At 46.7% G+C, this 17,104-nt stretch overlaps 1 protein-coding gene across 1 annotated transcript in view; it reads right to left on the bottom strand.

Moving 5' to 3' along the window:
- Positions 1 to 4,366: 4,366 nt before the first annotated feature.
- The window catches only part of LOC310768740 (glucagon receptor-like), a 33,920-nt gene continuing 21,182 nt past the window's right edge, over positions 4,367 to 17,104 (bottom strand). The window contains exons 8-14 of the mRNA XM_083627473.1: positions 14,619 to 14,778; positions 14,342 to 14,402; positions 10,134 to 10,203; positions 8,919 to 9,007; positions 7,605 to 7,743; positions 7,038 to 7,079; positions 4,367 to 5,652 (exon numbers count right to left, since the gene is read on the bottom strand). Of these exons, the coding sequence (XP_083483599.1) occupies positions 5,323 to 5,652; positions 7,038 to 7,079; positions 7,605 to 7,743; positions 8,919 to 9,007; positions 10,134 to 10,203; positions 14,342 to 14,402; positions 14,619 to 14,778 (891 nt within the window). The 3' untranslated portion in view covers positions 4,367 to 5,322. The remainder of the gene's footprint in view (positions 5,653 to 7,037; positions 7,080 to 7,604; positions 7,744 to 8,918; positions 9,008 to 10,133; positions 10,204 to 14,341; positions 14,403 to 14,618; positions 14,779 to 17,104) is intronic.

Raw genomic sequence — 17,104 nt, forward strand, 5'->3', positions numbered from 1 at the left:
TAATATTTCTGGGTTAGCGGAGTCTGTAACCTGAAGCGTATGTAACCCGAGGTACCACTGTATAACTGTACACACACATCTAAATACCGGTATATAAACCGTGCGTTTGAAATAGTACAGGAGAGCAATCCTGAAGCCATTTTGACTCTCCCAATGACCTAAAATATTCCTCTGCAGTAAGGGAGGCAAATGGAGAAAGCCTTCCCATTGCCTTTTCGCTTGCAAATCCTGTTTTCAGGGCATATTTGTGTAAGAACAGGGTGGGCCTGTGACCTGGATTCAGGAAATAAAGTGTTAACCATCACAAAAGAATGGCCAGGCTGCCCAGGTAATGCAATCAGCGACCATTATCAGGTATCCCGGTAGGCAGGATTTCTGCTGTAAACCGCCTCCTATAATGTATGCATGATGATTTTGGGGTGGTCTCTGGCACACTTTTGTTCAGGGTCTCTCCCTCCTTGGAAGGAGGAGGGAACTCTGTTGCAACAAAAAAATAAATATCTGCCTTGCTTTCCACTGGATCCTGCCTCCGTCCATTCTTCTCTGACCGATCATGGACTCAAGAGTCCCCTGGGGAGTTGGGCAAGCAAAACCCAAACCAAACCAATTTTTCTCCCATCAATGGTTCTTGAACTTAATCTGTTCCGGGAGTCCATTCGACTCCCAAAACCGTTCAAAAACCAAGACGCAGCTTCCGATTGGCTGCAGGAGCTTCCTGCACACTCAAGCAGAAGCCGCGTCGGATGTTCGGCTTACAAAAATGTTCGAAAACCGGAACACTTCCAGGTTTTTGGGGAGCCAAAATGTCCAAGTAGCAAGAGATTCGAGAACCAAGTTACGACTGTACCGCTTAATATGTTAAGTCTATCCCTAAGCAGTGTACAGGAAACTGAAGCGACGAGACACAACTTTGGACAAAATAATTGCATAAAGACACAGTTGCGCATAAAAATGGTTACATGAATACAAAGTTACGAATATATAAAAATCGCTATCAATTCTTTTTCTTTCTGACACACTCTTCCTCTCCAGGGTCCAAACAAACTCTCAGCTCACCCACAAAAGTCTCACACCTGGAAATAGTGAAGGTTACCCTAATCTCTCACTCTAGACTTTCTTTTTATTGGGAGGTTGTAGCTGGGGGGGGTTTTAGGAGCCTAAGGACAAAGCATTCGTAACCATGTACAGTGCAGTTTTCCCTTCTGAGAGGAGCAGCTTGGTTTTTTTAAAACTCAGCCCAAGGACAGGGTGCCTTGGAGCACGTGCAAAGTACCCTCTGTCAGAAGAGTACACCATTTATAGACAATGAGAAACAGAGAGGAGATAAATAACGAAAACACAGTGAAACTTAATTGTTGCACATTTCTTCAGTGAGGGGGTTTTTGGGTGTGAGGAATTCAAATCTGCTATTATTTTTGTGATTAGACAGCATTTAGCTTGACATTCGATGAAGAAACACATAAACTGCTTTTGAAAAAACCCCAAATAATTTTAATTGTAACTTCTGAAGTTGTCAGGCAATGCTAAATAATAAATAATGATAAAATATAATATAACTGCAAGTACTTGGCAATCATTTTTAATGACCTCTATGCAGTTTCCACTCATTTTACTTTCCAAGCAAAACTAAAGTATATTTAACCAAATATAAATTTAACCATATTTAATTGGTATATTTACGTTATATTTAACCAAAATATCTTTTGAATTCTCTAGTTATGTTATAACTTTTCAGCACCCCTTTCAAAGTGCCCCACCTCCCCATATTGGAAAGGGAAATGGCAGCGGAAAATGTGAGCCAACAACTTCTCTAACTTCATTAAACAGTTGACACTGTCTAAACTCCCTGTAAATGAATCGGGACAAATGCTTAATAGTGCACAGATTTGCTTGGAATACCAGGAGGGGAAAAGGAAGAAGGAACTGTGATAGGAATTTTATGATCTTAGATATATGGTAATGTTCATAAGGGTACCAACCAAGCACGTACATAGATCTGCACAGGAAGACCAACTTGGAACCATTTTGATTCCTAAACTGAGCAAATGTTTTCTCTGCAAGGTCAAAGAGGGAAACTTCCCATTGTCTCTTTCCTCACAAATCCTGTCTTAAGGGCATATTTAAGATATGAATAGGGTGTGAGCCTGTGACCTGGCCCAGGAACTAAGTATTTATCATTACAAAAGACTGGCCAGGCTACCCAGGAAATCCAATCAAGTAACCTGCCAGACAGGAGATAAACAAGGACAGGAGAAAAACAATATTCAAATTTCTGTTTAGACCACCTATTTTGTGATGTAGGTATGACTTATCTGAGGGGTGGTCTTAGGTTACACCCCTTCTGTGATGTATGTATGATGTTTCTGGGGTTGGTCTTGATCTACAGGGTGGCAATTTCAGAAGTCTTTATAAGGCCTTGTGCGCCATTGTTCTGGGTCCCTCCTCTCTCCTGCAGGTGAGGGGAGCACCCTGTTGCAACAGATCAATAAAGATCAAGCTTACTAGCTGCTTTGCTTCTCAATATTCTCTGGTTGGCCTCTGTTATTCTCTCCTACCAATAGGGAACCTATGTAAGGACTCTATATGGGCTCTTGGATACCCCATAAGGGAAAAGGGTAGAACAAAACTCCAATTCTTACCTTTTTCTAGAGAAAAGCAACTGTCGTGTTAATGAGGTTTCAAGGCAGCATGCAACATGGATTGCAGGGAATACTTCCCAAGTAGTTTTCGAAAAAGGCCTCCAAACAGAGCGGCTGGGTTTGTGGCCCGTCTCAGCTAGCTAAGGCTGAAGAGGTCTAGATTCAGCAGGTATCTGTGACAAGGAGCCGCTTTGAAGAGGAAAAGCATGGAGCACGCAGCAGCCAACTTCTCTCCGAAGGATTGCACTAACCTACAGGACTGGGAGCTGCCCTTTATAGGGCCAGAGCTCCAGAGGGAGGTGGTCTTAGAGACAAAGGATGATGAGATTAAGGACCACGCGGGGCAGAAAAATGATTAAGTAATGAGGGACATTCCTCAACAGAAGGAATTGGGAGGGGGTTTTCTGGGACACCCCAGTTGAGTGAATCAAAGACCATGCTCCCGGTGAAAATGGGATTAGGAAGGGGTTATCTCACTTCAAAGGGACGCGGGTGGCGCTGTGGGTTAAACCAGAGCCTAGGACTTGCCAATCGAATCCCCGCAGCGGGTTGAGCTCCCGTTGCTCGGTCCCTGCTCCTGCCAACCTAGCAGTTTGAAAGCACATCAAAGTGCAAGTAGATAAATAGGTACCACTCCGGCGGGAAGGTAAACGGCGTTTCCGTGCACTGCTCTGGTTCACCAGAAAGGGCTTAGTCATGCTGGCCACATGACCCGGAAGCTGTACGCCGGCTCCCTCGGCCAATAAAGCGAAATGAGCTCCGCAACCCCAGAGTTGGCCACGACTGGACCTAACGGTCAAGGGTCTCTTTACTTTGACCTATCTCACTTCAATAAGGATCACTGTGCCTAAACACAAAAGGAGCTGGATTTGGGATTAACGCAATCTATGAGTAATGGACCTCCGCCCTACAGAAGGACAACATGCTAAGAACTAAAGAACCCTTGATTAATTTAAGGAGGGTGTTGTTTTGTGTCAGCTTTGGTATTGATTTCTGGGATTGATTTGATCAGGCTTTAATTAGATTCTACTTCTGGCTCATCTAATCTGATTTGGACCCAAGATCTGTTGCTGTCACCTCTCACATCTAGCAGTCGGTCCTCTTTGTATCTCACATGCCGTACGTCACAAAGGTGACATCTCAGTTTGAACAATGTACATGGAACTGGTTGTTGTGTTCACCGTTTCAAAACACTGGTTTGCCTTGACACCAATCCTCCCTTGTAGAGGAGCCCAGAGTGCTGTCACCCCTTAGCTAAAGACCCCCAAACACCTGTCGGTCAGCTAAATGTGTACACCTGCCTATACCTGTATTCAAGAGACTTGTGGTTCACAGAAATGACCTTTAGGTCCCTTCCAACTCTACAATTCTATGATTATACGATCTGCCACTAGGCATCTTGCCCAATGTCCACACACAGTGACACAAATCATTTGTGGCGCATTAGAAGCTTGACCAGAAGAAAAACACCATTAGCTCTTTTCCAGTTCATATTTCATTTCAGGTCATTTCACTTTAAATTCGTATTCCGCCTTTCTATATTGCTACACGCAAGGCGGTTGACAGCAACAAAATATACAGCAAAAAACAAACGCCTTATAATAATCTGATCCAATACAAAAAGTTGTAATGAAAACATAGCTTTAAAAGGGAATGGTTTATAACAAATAAAGTAACATTCAATCCATTTGAATATAATACACTGGTACCTCAGGTTAAGAAGGGACGTGGGTGGCGCTGTGGGTTAAACCACAGAGCCTAGGACTTGCCGATCAGAAGGTCAGCGGTTCGAATCCCAGCAACGGGGTGAGCTCCCATTGCTGGGTCCCTGCTCCTGCCAACCTAGCAGTTCGAAAGCACGTCAAAGTGCAAGTAGATAAATAGGTACCGCTCCAGTGGGAAGGTAAACGGTGTTTCCGTGCGCTGCTCCAGTTCATCAGAAGCGGCTTAGTCCTGCTGGCCACATGACCTGGAAGCTGTACGCCAGCTCCCTTGGCCAGTAAAGCGAGATGAGCGCCGCAACCCCAGAGTCGGTCACGACTGGACCTAATGGTCAGGGGTCCCTTTACCTTTACCTCGGGTTAAGAACTTAATTCGTTCTGGAGGTCCGTTCTTAACCTGAAACTGTTATTAACCTGAGGTACCACTTTAGCTAATGGGGCCTCCAGCTGCCGCCGCATGATTTCTGTTCTCATCCTGAAGCAAAGTTCTTAACCCGAGGTACTATTTCTGGGTTAGCGGAGTCTGTAACCTGAAGCGTCTGTAACCTGAAGCATCTGTAACCTGAGGTACCACTGTAGTACCAAAAAAAATTAACTATTGAAAAATATGGTTCTTATACCGGGTCGCCTCGAGGCGATTCTTACACACACTACAGGTGAGTAGGTGAGTGGCGATTGACACGCCTGCAGGGGCACAAACAGTTTCGGAAGCCTCTCCAAAGATGGGCTGCTAACCTTTTTCACCAGCTGGTCCTTCCAGACAGTCAATAAAAACAGCCGCACGCAATGTGCCATTCACATATCTTGTTATACGAGAGTTTTTGCATCTTCCAGGAATCCACAGCTGCACTGGGACGTCTTTTCTGCACTGGGCAGCCCCATATCATGTTTCGGAAAAGCTGACAATCTCCTTCCATATCCTCTCGGATGTCAGAAGACACCGGCAGTGGGGGGGGGGGTGCTCAGCAGCTGACTGGGGGGCAACCAGGGCTCGGAAAAGTCTGCCCGGCGACAGCGGACCCCGCAACCTTGTCCTGGCACTTCATCCTGACAGGGACGTACTGAAAAGATTTGGTGCTGATGTGCGCCTGTGGAGCACCTGCTGTGTTGCCGAGGCCGCTGGGGAGGCCTTTTTCTCCCGGGGGTCTGTGGGGCGCAGGATAAGCGACCTTTTTGCGGCGGCTGCTTCGGCTGTGCCAGGAAGCCCAGTGGCTGAGGCTCTGGCCTTGCTTCTCCAGCAGGCTGCTGCCCAGCTTCCACCTCTGCCATGTCCTTTGGATCTGGAATTGGACCTGGAGCGAGAAGAAAGAAAATTGGGGGTGATTGGGGGTGCCGCGGCAGCCTGCCTAGGACCACCAGAAGCCAATACAGTGGTACCTCGGGTTACAGACGCTTCAGGTTACAGACGCTTCAGGTTACAGACTCCACTAACCCAGAAATAATACCTCGGGATAAGAACTTTGCTTCAGGATGAGAACAGAAATTGTGCTCCGGCGGCACGGTGGCAGCAGCAGGCCCCATTCGCTAAAGTGGTGCTTCAGGTTAAGAACAGTTTCAGGTTAAGAACGGACCTCTGGAAAGAATTAAGTACTTAACCTGAGGTACCACTGTAGAAAAAAGACAGTCACAGAACTGAGAAATTGAATAAAACAAATGAAATACCATGAAAATCCCTGAAACAAGAAGTAATTGACTAGAAATATTATCTTATAGGGGATGCGAGTGGCGCTGTAGGTTAAACCGCAGAGCCTAGCGCTTGCTGATCAGAAGGTCGGTGGTTCGAATCCCCGTGACGGGGTGAGCTCCCATTGTTCGGTCCCAGCTCCTGCCAACCTAGCAGAGAAGAATGGCAGATTCCGAAATGGCAAAAATGATTGGAAGAATTAGAAATGAGGAAGACCAAAACTTTAATAAGGAATGAATGGGGAAAATTTACAATTTATCTTAAAAACCATTGTAAACAGTTAAACAGTTAAACCCGTTAGTAGGAGTGGAATAGCACTTGTAGTTTAATGGTGAATTTTGGATATAACGGAGATGTAAAAGGTTTGGATTATTATAAAAGATGCAGGAGGAAATGACTAACAATAGGACCCACGAAGTGGAGGAGGGAAGTCCAAGAGATTTTTGGGAATCTTATTTCTATGTTGTATGTTGCATATGTGATTGTAAAACTTTAATTTAAAAAAAATACTGTATTTTTCGCTCTATAAGACGCACCAGACCACAAGACACAAAGTTTTTGGAGGAGGAAAACAAGAAAAAAAATATTCTGAATATCAGAAGCCAGAACAGCAAGAGGGATCGCTGCGCAGTGAAAGCAGCAATCCCTCTTGCTGTTCTGGCTTCTGGGATAGTTGCGCAGCCTGCATTTGCTCCATAAGACGCACACACATTTTCCCTTACTTTTTAGGAGGGAAAAAGTGAGTCTTATAGAGCAAAAAATACGGTAAATAATTAATTTTTTTTTAATTAAAGCCATCCAAATTGGTGGACATTACTCTAACCACGACACAGCGCTGCCTTAGAATTCAGGGGAGAGGGTGCCTCTGAGCACATGCTTAGCCCAGGAACAAGCTTAGTAGTCCAAGTTTGCACAAAAAACCACTCCTGGACTTTGAGCCAGCCAGCTCTACACTTGCACAAGGAAGAGCAGAACGCCTTTTCGATGACCTACCTCTTTATTGACAAAGCAGTAGAGGACGCTCACCAGCAGGCCCTGAAAGATTAATAATAATTTTATTATTTTTTAAAAAATGTGACAGGACAGGGGACTGATAACACGCTGCAAACTTATAATTGCAGCAGGCTGAAAAGTCAGGTAAGGTAAAGGTAAAGGGACCTCAGACCATTAGGTCTAGTCGTGGCCGACTCTGGGGTTGCGGCGCTCATCTCGCTTTACTGGCCGAGGGAGCCGGCGTACAGCTTCCGGGTCATGTGGCCAGGATGACTAAGCCGCTTCTGGCAAACCAGAGCAGCGCATGGAAACGCCGTTTACCTTCCCGCTGGAGCGGTACCTATTTATCTACTTGCACTTTGACGTGCTTTCGAACTGCTAGGTTGGCAGGAGCAGGGACCGAGCAACGGGAGCTCACTCCGTCGCGGGGATTCGAACCGCCAACCTTCTGATTGGCAAGTCCTAGGCTCTGTGGTCTAACCCACAGTGCCACCTGCGTCCCATTGAAAAGTCGGGTACACATGCTCTAAATGATAAGAACAAGGATATCAAAGATCTACCCAGTACCTGTAAGGAGTTGAGCAACAACTCAAAGAAGAATTTGACATAGCGCAAGGTGCCCTGGGCGTGTTCCTCAGTGACCAGCACAAATACCACCTCATGAATCCCCAGCAGCGGGATGAGGGTCAGTGTTGACTTGGCCAACCTAAAAAGAAGCGAAGAAATGGAGTGAGTTTCTGGGCATGTGCGAAGCAGAGAACTAAGAGGCTTTGCCACATTGGTCACGCACGCTGTAAATATCCCCTCAAAAATCCACAGTGGATTGTGTTGCGCTGCACACACCTATGGAAGCCATTTTGTGACATGCCTCACCCTCGCGGCAGCCATTTTGTGGCTGGCGCCCATGACACTATCTCATATCCCGAATTTGTGCTCACTAGCCAAAGCAAGCGTTGGGGAAAGAAGCAGGGAAGCTTTGCTCCAAAGGTTGCAAAGTATTTATCTGGATGTAGCTCTCTTGCTTTTGTTCTCTTTTGAAGGAAGTTCTACAAGTAAAGCTTGTATTCAACTTATGGGCCTGGGCAATGTTTTATTCCAAAAGGAGTCATTTTTTTATTCCAGTTGCATCATGCTGTGCATTGTTAATATCAGCAATAAGCCATGGGTGGAATGGGTGCATGCTCTAGTTATCTCTTGCCTGGACTACTGCAATGCGCTCTACGTGGGGCTACCTTTGAAGGTGACCCGGAAACTACAACTAATCCAGAATGCGGCAGCTAGACTGGTGACTGGGAGCGGCCGCCGAGACCACATAACACCGGTCTTGAAAGACCTACATTGGCTCCCAGTATGTTTCCAAGCACAATTCAAAGTGTTGGTGCTGACCTTTAAAGCCCCAAACGGCCTCGGTCCAGTATACCTGAAGGAGCGTCTCCACCCCCATCGTTCTGCCCGGACACTGAGATTCAGCTCCGAGGGCCTTCTGGCGGTTCCCTCATTGTGAGGTTACAGGGAACCAGGCAGAGGGCCTTCTTGGTGGTGGCCCCCGCCCTGTGGAACGCCCTCCCACCAGATGTCAAAGAGAAGAACAACTACCGGACTTTTAGAAGACATCTGAAGGCAGCCCTGTTTAGGGAAGCTTTTAATGTTTAATAGACTATTGTATTTTAGTGTTTTGTTAGAAGCTGCCCAGAGTGGCTGGGGAAACCCAGCCAGATGGGCGGGGTATAAATATTATTATTATTATTATTAATAATAATTATTCTTAATTTATTATCAGATAGTTGCTGTTTTTCAAGAAGTCAACTCTTTCTACAAAATGCCTGATTGGGTGATGGGCAACCTCTTGCCTTTCGACTGCCCTGGCGATTTCTCACCCACCTGAATTTGTAATCTGTGTAACGCATCTGTTGCGCCCGGAGTTTGGAGACCAGGATCTTGATGATGCGTATGAAGATCACAAAGTTGACCTGGAAAATGGGAAAGAAGGAAAGGGGTCTGATTGGCAGTAACCCCTTCAATCCAGCCGTGTCACCCCTCTGATGTCTGCCACCGATGTCATCGATGCCACAGGCACATCGACGTTAGACAATGGGCACGTCCTCAAAAATTGTTTTTTAGCCTGCGTGTTCCTTCATTGGGGCTGGGGGTTTAAGAACCACATAACATTCCCTCTGTTCTGTTCATATATCTGATGTCCCAGGGCAAAAAACCCCAACGTTTCTCCTATGCTAGTACAGTGGTACCTCCAGTTAAGAACTTAATTCATTCTGGAGGTCCGTTCTTAACCTGAAACTGTTCTTAACCTGAGGTACCATTTTAGCTAATGGGGCCTCCCGCTGCCGCCTTGCTGTCGGAGCACAATTTCTGTTCTCATCCTGAAGCAAAGTTCTTAACCCAAGGTAATATTTCTGGGTTAGCGGAGTCTGTAACCTGAAGCGTCTGTACCCCGAGGTACCACTGTAGTGCAAAAAGGATATTTGATACACTCACATGACACTTCCTCCTTAATATGTGTTTGGCTTGCTTGCCTTGTGTCAGATTTCGCCTGCTTTTCCCCCTTGAACAGTGCACAAAATCGGGTGTTTTCAAGGGACGTGTGGACACGCCCAATGGTACCTCAGCAGTGGCGTAGCGTGGGTTGTCAGCACCCGGGGCAAGGCAAGTAATTTGCGCCCCCTAACCCGCGGATTTGCACCCCCTAACCCGTGGATTTGCCCTAACCCCAGATGTTGCGCCCGGTGCGGCCGGCCCCCCCTGCACCCCCCACGCTACGCCACTGTACCTCAGGTTAAGAACTTAATTCATTCTGGAGGTCCGTTCTTAACCTGAAACTGTTCTTAACCTGAAGCACCACTTTAGCTAATGGGGCCTCCCACTGCCGCCGCACCGCCAGAGCACGATTTCTGTTCTCATCCTGAAGCAAAGTTCTTAACCTGAGGTACTATTTCTGGGTTAGCGGAGTCTGTAACCTGAAGCGTCTGTAACCTGAAGCGTCTGTAACCCGAGGTACCACTGTAAATCTTTCTAACCTACTGAGAGGCACCAATGCTCTGAAAGTGTATAAGGCAGTTTCTCTGTTCCTTGGCAACTTACAAAGATTGCTAGCAGAATCGGGCAACGGATGATCCACCAATAGCCCATGTTGTCGTTTCTCTCCCAGCATCTGTGGAAGGAGGTGGGGAACAATTAAAAAGGTGTCAGCAGTTCGAAGGAGGGATGACAACCCCCGTCTACCGTTTACAGTGCTACAATTCCCAGCACCCTTAACAAACTACGTCACCCAGGATTCTTTCGATGAAGCCACGTGCCTTAAATCATAGCCTTGTGAAGTTGGAAAGGGACCGTGAGGGTCATGTTGTCCAACCTCCTGCAATGCCAGAAGCTATTGCCCTAAAAAGGATATACCAAGAGCTCAGGCCACAAGTTTCAATATAAGGAATAATTCCTACTCGAGAGTTGAAAAGAAAAACGTGTATATTCTGCTAAGAATAACAATTTGAAGCTGATAGTAAATTTAAACACAACGTGTAAGTACGATAGTTTTAAGTAAATTTAAACACAACGTGTAAGTACGATAGTTTTAAGGTAAAACGTTTAAAGTACAAGAATAATGTAGTTTCAAATATGCAGTGATATAGTATAGAGGTACATGAAATACCAGTACACAACAATTATTTTGTACAAGTCTCAATGGCAGTCAAAAGGAGTCCATATTATATAGAATCAGAATAAGGAATAAAGAATCAAATAGGGCCGAAAAGGAGTATCCGGAGTGTGAATCAGATGTACGACTCAGTAGTGGTGACCAGCGAGCCCGGGTTGGTTTTGGTCTGATAAATGCACGCATCCCTGGAGGTCAGCGCTCGTTGGCATGTATTAGCTCTAGAATTACCACAGTTATCCAAGGAATGGTGGGAGTGACCAAAGGAACCATAACTGATTTAATGAGCCATTCGCAGTTTCACTGTAACGCCCGTGTGTACTTAGACATGCATGGCTTAATCTTTGAGACAAGCATATGCTACTGGCAGGATCAACCAGGTGCAGCCAGAGAGACAATGGCAGCTGGAACCCTGGTCTAAGAGGGTGGTCTGAAGGCGCCTGGGACCCCCAACTTGCTAAGGCTAAGCAGACTGGGGTTGGGGTCTGTCAGGGGACTGCCATCGGAACAGGGGAGGGAGGCAGGGGGGCTGCTGGGATACAGAGAGCCTCTGAAACTCCTGAGGAGCAGCTCCTCTTCCAGCGGTGGGAAAAGCCACACCTCCAGTGGAGAAGAGAGGGAAGGGGCCAGACAAGCGAGGAAAGGGCTCGAGGAGGCTGCTGAGAGCCCCAGCGCCTCACCTCACCGGGCTGACCAGGAGAGACGCATGCCACGTCTGTCGCCCAGCTTGCGCAGAGAGGTGAAATGCAAGCTGGGGGTTGGGGTGCCGAAGTTCTCATGTTGGGGGAGAAGCCGGAAGGGGCCACTCCCGGATTCTGCAAGTGACTGAGACGGACATGAACTTTGTAGATCTGCTCTATAAATACCGTATTTTTCACTCTTTAAGACACACTTTTTCCCTCCTAAAAAGTAAGGGGAAATGTGTGTGTGTCTTATGGAGCAAATGCAGGCTGCATGGCTATCCCAGTAGCCAGAACAGCAAGAGGGATCGCTGTGCAGCACTCCCTCTTGCTGTTCTAGCTTCTGGCTTAGCCCCTCAGTCCCTTCCCCCACCTACCAGAAAAGCCCCCAAGTGCTGCACACACGCTCCACACGGCTCATGAAAGGGAGCGCTGAGCAGAGTCTGGGATGCATACAGGCTTTGCTCAGTGCTCCCTTTAAAGAATATTTTTTTCCTTGCATTCCCCCTCTAAAAACTAGGTGCGTCTTACGGAGCGAAAAATACGGTAGTTTGCACAATAAAACCTGTAAAAGACAGGTCGGAGTTCTGCCTGGTTACTCACGAGCAACCACCATCAGCATCTGACAGGGTCAGTGCCTGGGTCATAGAATCGTAGAGTTGGAACTGACCCCAAGGGTCATCTAGACCAACCCCCTACAATGAAGGAATCTCAGCTAAAGCATCCCTGACAGTTGGCCCTCCAACCTCTGTTTAGAAGCCTCAAGGGAAGGAGAGTCCACAACTTCCCAAGGGAGTCCATCTCACTGTCTAGATGAGCACCTGTTTGGGAACCAAGTGCAGGAAAAGGATGTACCGTATTTTTCGCCCTATAGGACGCACTTTTTCCCCTCCAAAAATGAAGGGGAAATGTGTGTGCGTCCTATGGGGCGAATGCAGGTTTCGCTGAAGCCTGGAGAGCGAGAGGGGTTGGTGTGCACCGACCCCTCTCGCTCTCCAGGCTTCAGGAGAGCCGCAGCGCCTGCCCCACAAGGTCGGGGGACAGCGGGGAGGCGGAACGCCGCCATCCCGCTGTCTCCCGATGTGGTTTGGAGGCTGACGGCGGGGAGACGCGTGCTTCTCCCTGCCGCCAGCCCCGCAAGCTCCGGGGACAGTGGGGAGGCGCAGCGCGTCTTCCCGCTGTCCCCGGACCTGGTCTGCAGGCAGGTGGCGGGGAGAAGAGCGCTTCTCCCCGCTGCCGGCCCCACAAGCGCCTGGGGGGGAAATAATTTTTTTTTCTTTATTTCCCCCCCCAAAAAACTTGGTGCGTCCTATGGGCCGGTGCGTCCTATGGGGCGAAAAATACGGTAAATGTAAGAATAATAAATAATTTTCTCCTCCTCTTTAAAAAATAATGTGTGGTTTTTTTTGGTATGCATTTATGTGCATTTCGGTGGCTAAAATTCCGTCAACTAATTTGCCCCACACTGGGCAAAAATATTTTTGCATTGCAGGGGGTTGGACGAGATGAACCCTCGTAGTCCCTTCCAACTCTATGATTCTACTTTACAGTGGACGCTCGGGTTGCGAACGTGATCCGTGCAGGATGCACGTTCGCAACCCGCAGTGTTCGCAACCCGCAGCGGCGCGTCTGCGCAAGCGCGGGTTGCGATTCAGCACTTCTGCGCATGTGCAAAGTGTGATTTAGCGCTTCCGCGCATGCACGACCCCCGAAACCCAGAAGTAACCCGTTCCGGTACTTCCGCGTTTCGGCTGGTCCATAACCTGAAAAAACGCAACCTGAAGCGTCTGTAACCCAAGATATGACTGTATTTATTTATAAAAGTTTATACAGTGGAACCTCGGTTGCTGAACGCTTCAGAAGTCGAACGTTTTGGTTTTTGAACGCCAACAAACCGGAAGTGAATCCTTCCGTTTTCGAACACGCCTCGGAAGTCGAACGGCTTCCGAGGTGCGTTTCTCCATTTTTTCCAATTGATTTTGCCGACCGGCAATTGCACCTCGGTTGTCGAACGTTTCGGAAGTCGAACAGGCTTCCGGAACGGATCCACTGTATATAACACCATTCACACACACATGCGGTTTACAACAATTATACGTAAAAGGCAGTGAAAATATATATAAGATGTTAGAATCAGAAATAAGCCAGCTATTATGGAAAGATGCATTCTGACAGAATAGAAAAGTTATCAGGAGGCATTGAAATGTTGAAACAAAAGGCACAGTCCTAGCCATGTTTATTCAAAGGTAAGCCCTGCTGTGTTCAACGGGATTTGCTGCCATGTAAGTCATTGAGAACAATTTTATTTTTTAAAAAGAAATATTTATTGAAGTTTTACAAAAACAAATATGCAAAAACACATAATAAAAGAAAAAATAAAAATAAAAATACAACATACAGAAACACAGAAAAAATAAGAAAAATTAAAAACAATTCCATTTTCATAACTTAAAACTCATTTGCTTGTTTCTTTGACCTCCTCACACCTCCCCTTCTTGTATTCCCATTTAAATAATCAAATCAGCAAATCCTTACCCTCTTTCATTTATCTTAACTCTATATCTTAACATTTTATAACTCTGTATTTTCATCCATTATCAATTCTTTTTTGCATATTCTTATTTACTTTGTTGCTAATACCACTTATTTCCAATCCAACATCATTTTAATTATGTTTTTACCTATTTATAACCCTTTTTTCATATTCTCTTAAATTGAGAACAATTTTATACTACCCTTTCTCCAAGGAGTTTACGGGAACAAGCACAGCTTTCCTCTCCCTGCCCTGATTTTATCCTATGAAAACCCAGTCAACTGGTTTCCGCCGTTGCATTTCCCTGGTCCTAGGCTGGCATGATAAAAAGCCACAACGCTAGAAGTGCAACCTAAGTTCTTTTAGAACCCCAAGAAAAATATACATCAAATGTAAAGTAGAAGATTTTTTTGGCCCAGGTACTTACTCGTTGTTTTCATAGAGGTATCTCACAATCACCCAAGGGATGACAAAAAGGATTGGTGCCCCTGCAAGAGACATAATTAAGAGGACTCAACTAACGTATCTGGATAATGGGTACAATTGCCTTCCCTTTCGTTTCACAGGCAGCGTTGAGCACTGCTGCCTCCATTATTGAGTGTCCCAGCCCCTGAATTAAGCTCTCCCGCAATGTTTGCAACCACCACTGTTCCCCCCCCTTTGTCTCTTTTCTCATCAGGACTTGGTCTGGCCGGCTAACTCACCCCATCCGATGAGCAGGTAGCCTGAGAAATAGCTTTCTTCCGAAAAGGCCATTGGTCCTAGCAGGTTGTGTAGATAGAGGCCTTCTACCAGGAGCCAGTAGTAGTTTGCACAGACGCAGTACTGGGTTAAGATCTGTGCCAGCCGGCAGCCGGCCACAGCCTGAAAAGGAAGAGTTTGGATTTGAAGAGTTTGGATTTGATATCCCGCTTTATCACTACCCTAAGGAGTCTCAAAGCGGCTAACATTCTCCTTTCCCTTCCTCCCCCACAACAAACACTCTGTGAGGTGAGAGGGGCTGAGAGACTTCAGAGAAGTGTGACTAGCCCAAAGTCACCCAGCAGCTGCATGTGGAGGAGCGGAGACGCGAACCCGGTTCCCCAGATTACGAGACTACCGCTCTTAACCACTACACCACACTGGCTACACCACACTGGAAGAGGAGGAGAATCTGGATGCTCATTTTTTTGGTTCCCGAGCTCTCGTGGGAGCCAGCTGATTCGCGCCAGAGCACCAGCCCCCAAAGCTGGACATTTCGGGATGCAATCAGAAGCCCGGAATAGCTTCTGTAATTATCAGGTACTGAGCAGAGGAGGAGAAAAGCAATGACAAACCTAGACAGCATCTTAAAAAGCAGAGACATCACCTTGCCAACAAAGGTACGTATAGTAAAAGCTATGGTTTTCCCAGTAGTGATGTAAGGAAGTGAGAGCTGGACCATAAAGAAGGCTGATCGCCGAAGAATTGATGCTTTTGAATTCTGGTGCTGGAGGAGACTCTTGAGAGTCCCATGGACTGCAAGAAGATCGAACCGATCCATTCTGAAGGAAATCAGCCCTGAGTGCTCACTGGAAGGACAGATCCTGAAGCTGAGGCTCCAAGACTTTGGCCACCTCATGAGAAGAGAAGACTCCCTGGAAAAGACCCTGATGTTGGGAAAGATGGAGGGCACAAGGAGAAGGGGACGACAGAGGACAAGATGGTTGGACAGTGTTCTTGAAGCTACCAGCATGAGTTTGACCAAACTGTGGGAGGCAGTGGAAGACAGGAGTCCCTGGCATGCTCTGGTCCATGGGGTCATGAAGAGTCGGACACGACTAAACAACAACAAGAGCAGAGGAGGAATGGTGGAGACCACATCCTGACCCTTCCAGGGAGAAGGAAGAGGAAGACAGTTTAGATTTACAACAGGGGTTTGAGGAAGGTCACAGCTCAGAGGGAGATGAGGTGGAAAGTTGGGAGATAATGAGAGAGGAGGAAGAGGAAGTGTCTTTAGAAAGCATTCCAGGCCTCCAACCTCTCCCAGAACCCAGCGAGCCTTGAAAGTAGGGGAGCAAAGAGTTCAAAGGCAGAGGGACACTTATCAGCACCCATAGGAGAGACAATGAGATTGACAAATGAGGAAGTGGGAAAGATGGGGGATGGAGATTCACCCGGGACAACGCCATTGTCCAAGGGGCTGGGTTCTATAGCCTCTCTCTGTAAATACTGAATAAAAAGCAGACAGTAAGGAACATGAGACTAGGGCCCTTCAGGATTTGACCTCCTTCCGTCGGGCCTGTAAGACAGAGCTATTCTGCCTGGCCTTTAATTTGAATTCAGCCTGATCTTTTATTTCCCTTCTCTTCCTTCCCCCTCCCCTTTTATGAAGATCACGCGCTCTGAGACCCCATAGCTAATTCTCCCCTGGCCTCCTCACTGGCCCAAGTAGGACCAATTCAGCCAGCTAGCCCTGGGGGATTATCTCATGCTTATTTCCCCTAAATTGATTTTTGAATTTTATTGTTATTCATGTTTTTATACTGTATTTTATGCTGCTTTTATAATTAAGTGTTTTAAATTTGTTGTTAGCTGCCCTGAGCCCGGTTTTTGAACCGGGAAGGGCGGGGTATAAATAAAATTGATTATATTATTATTATTATTATTATTATTATTATTATTATTATTATTAATTTCCTTGTCATTCTGTTCCTGGGCAACTAGCCATTGGAGTCGCTGCTAGCAGACTGACAGTAATTCTGGGATGTCCCACTTAAATTGGGACAGTTGAGCGGCACACAATGGCCCATTTAGTCCAGCATCCAATTCTCACAAACAGATACCCAGGAGAAAACTATCAGCAGGATCTGAGCGCAAAAGCCCTCTCCCCTCCCTCGATTTCCAGCAACCGCCTTCTGCAGGAGTGAGTTCCATAGTTTATGGAACATCTCCACCCCCATCGTTCTACCCGGACACTGAGGTCCAGCTCCGAGGGCCTTCTGGTGGTTCCCTCGCTGTGAGAAGCCAAGTTACAGAGAACCAGGCAGAGGGTCTTGTTGGTAGTGGCGCCCGCCCTGTGGACTTAAGAGCCTCTGATATTAGATTTCCAGATTGAGAGACATCAGGGAATGGACGGAAAGGACAGGCAGTTTTTGGGACCAGGGGGATGCTGAGGGGGAAAATTAGGGAAATTCGAAGTGTATAAAATATATATTAAGCTCAAAGTTTA

The sequence above is a fragment of the Podarcis filfolensis genome (assembly GCF_964270895.1).
Source record: "Podarcis filfolensis genome assembly, chromosome: 8".
NCBI classification, from domain to species: domain Eukaryota; kingdom Metazoa; phylum Chordata; class Lepidosauria; order Squamata; family Lacertidae; genus Podarcis; species Podarcis filfolensis.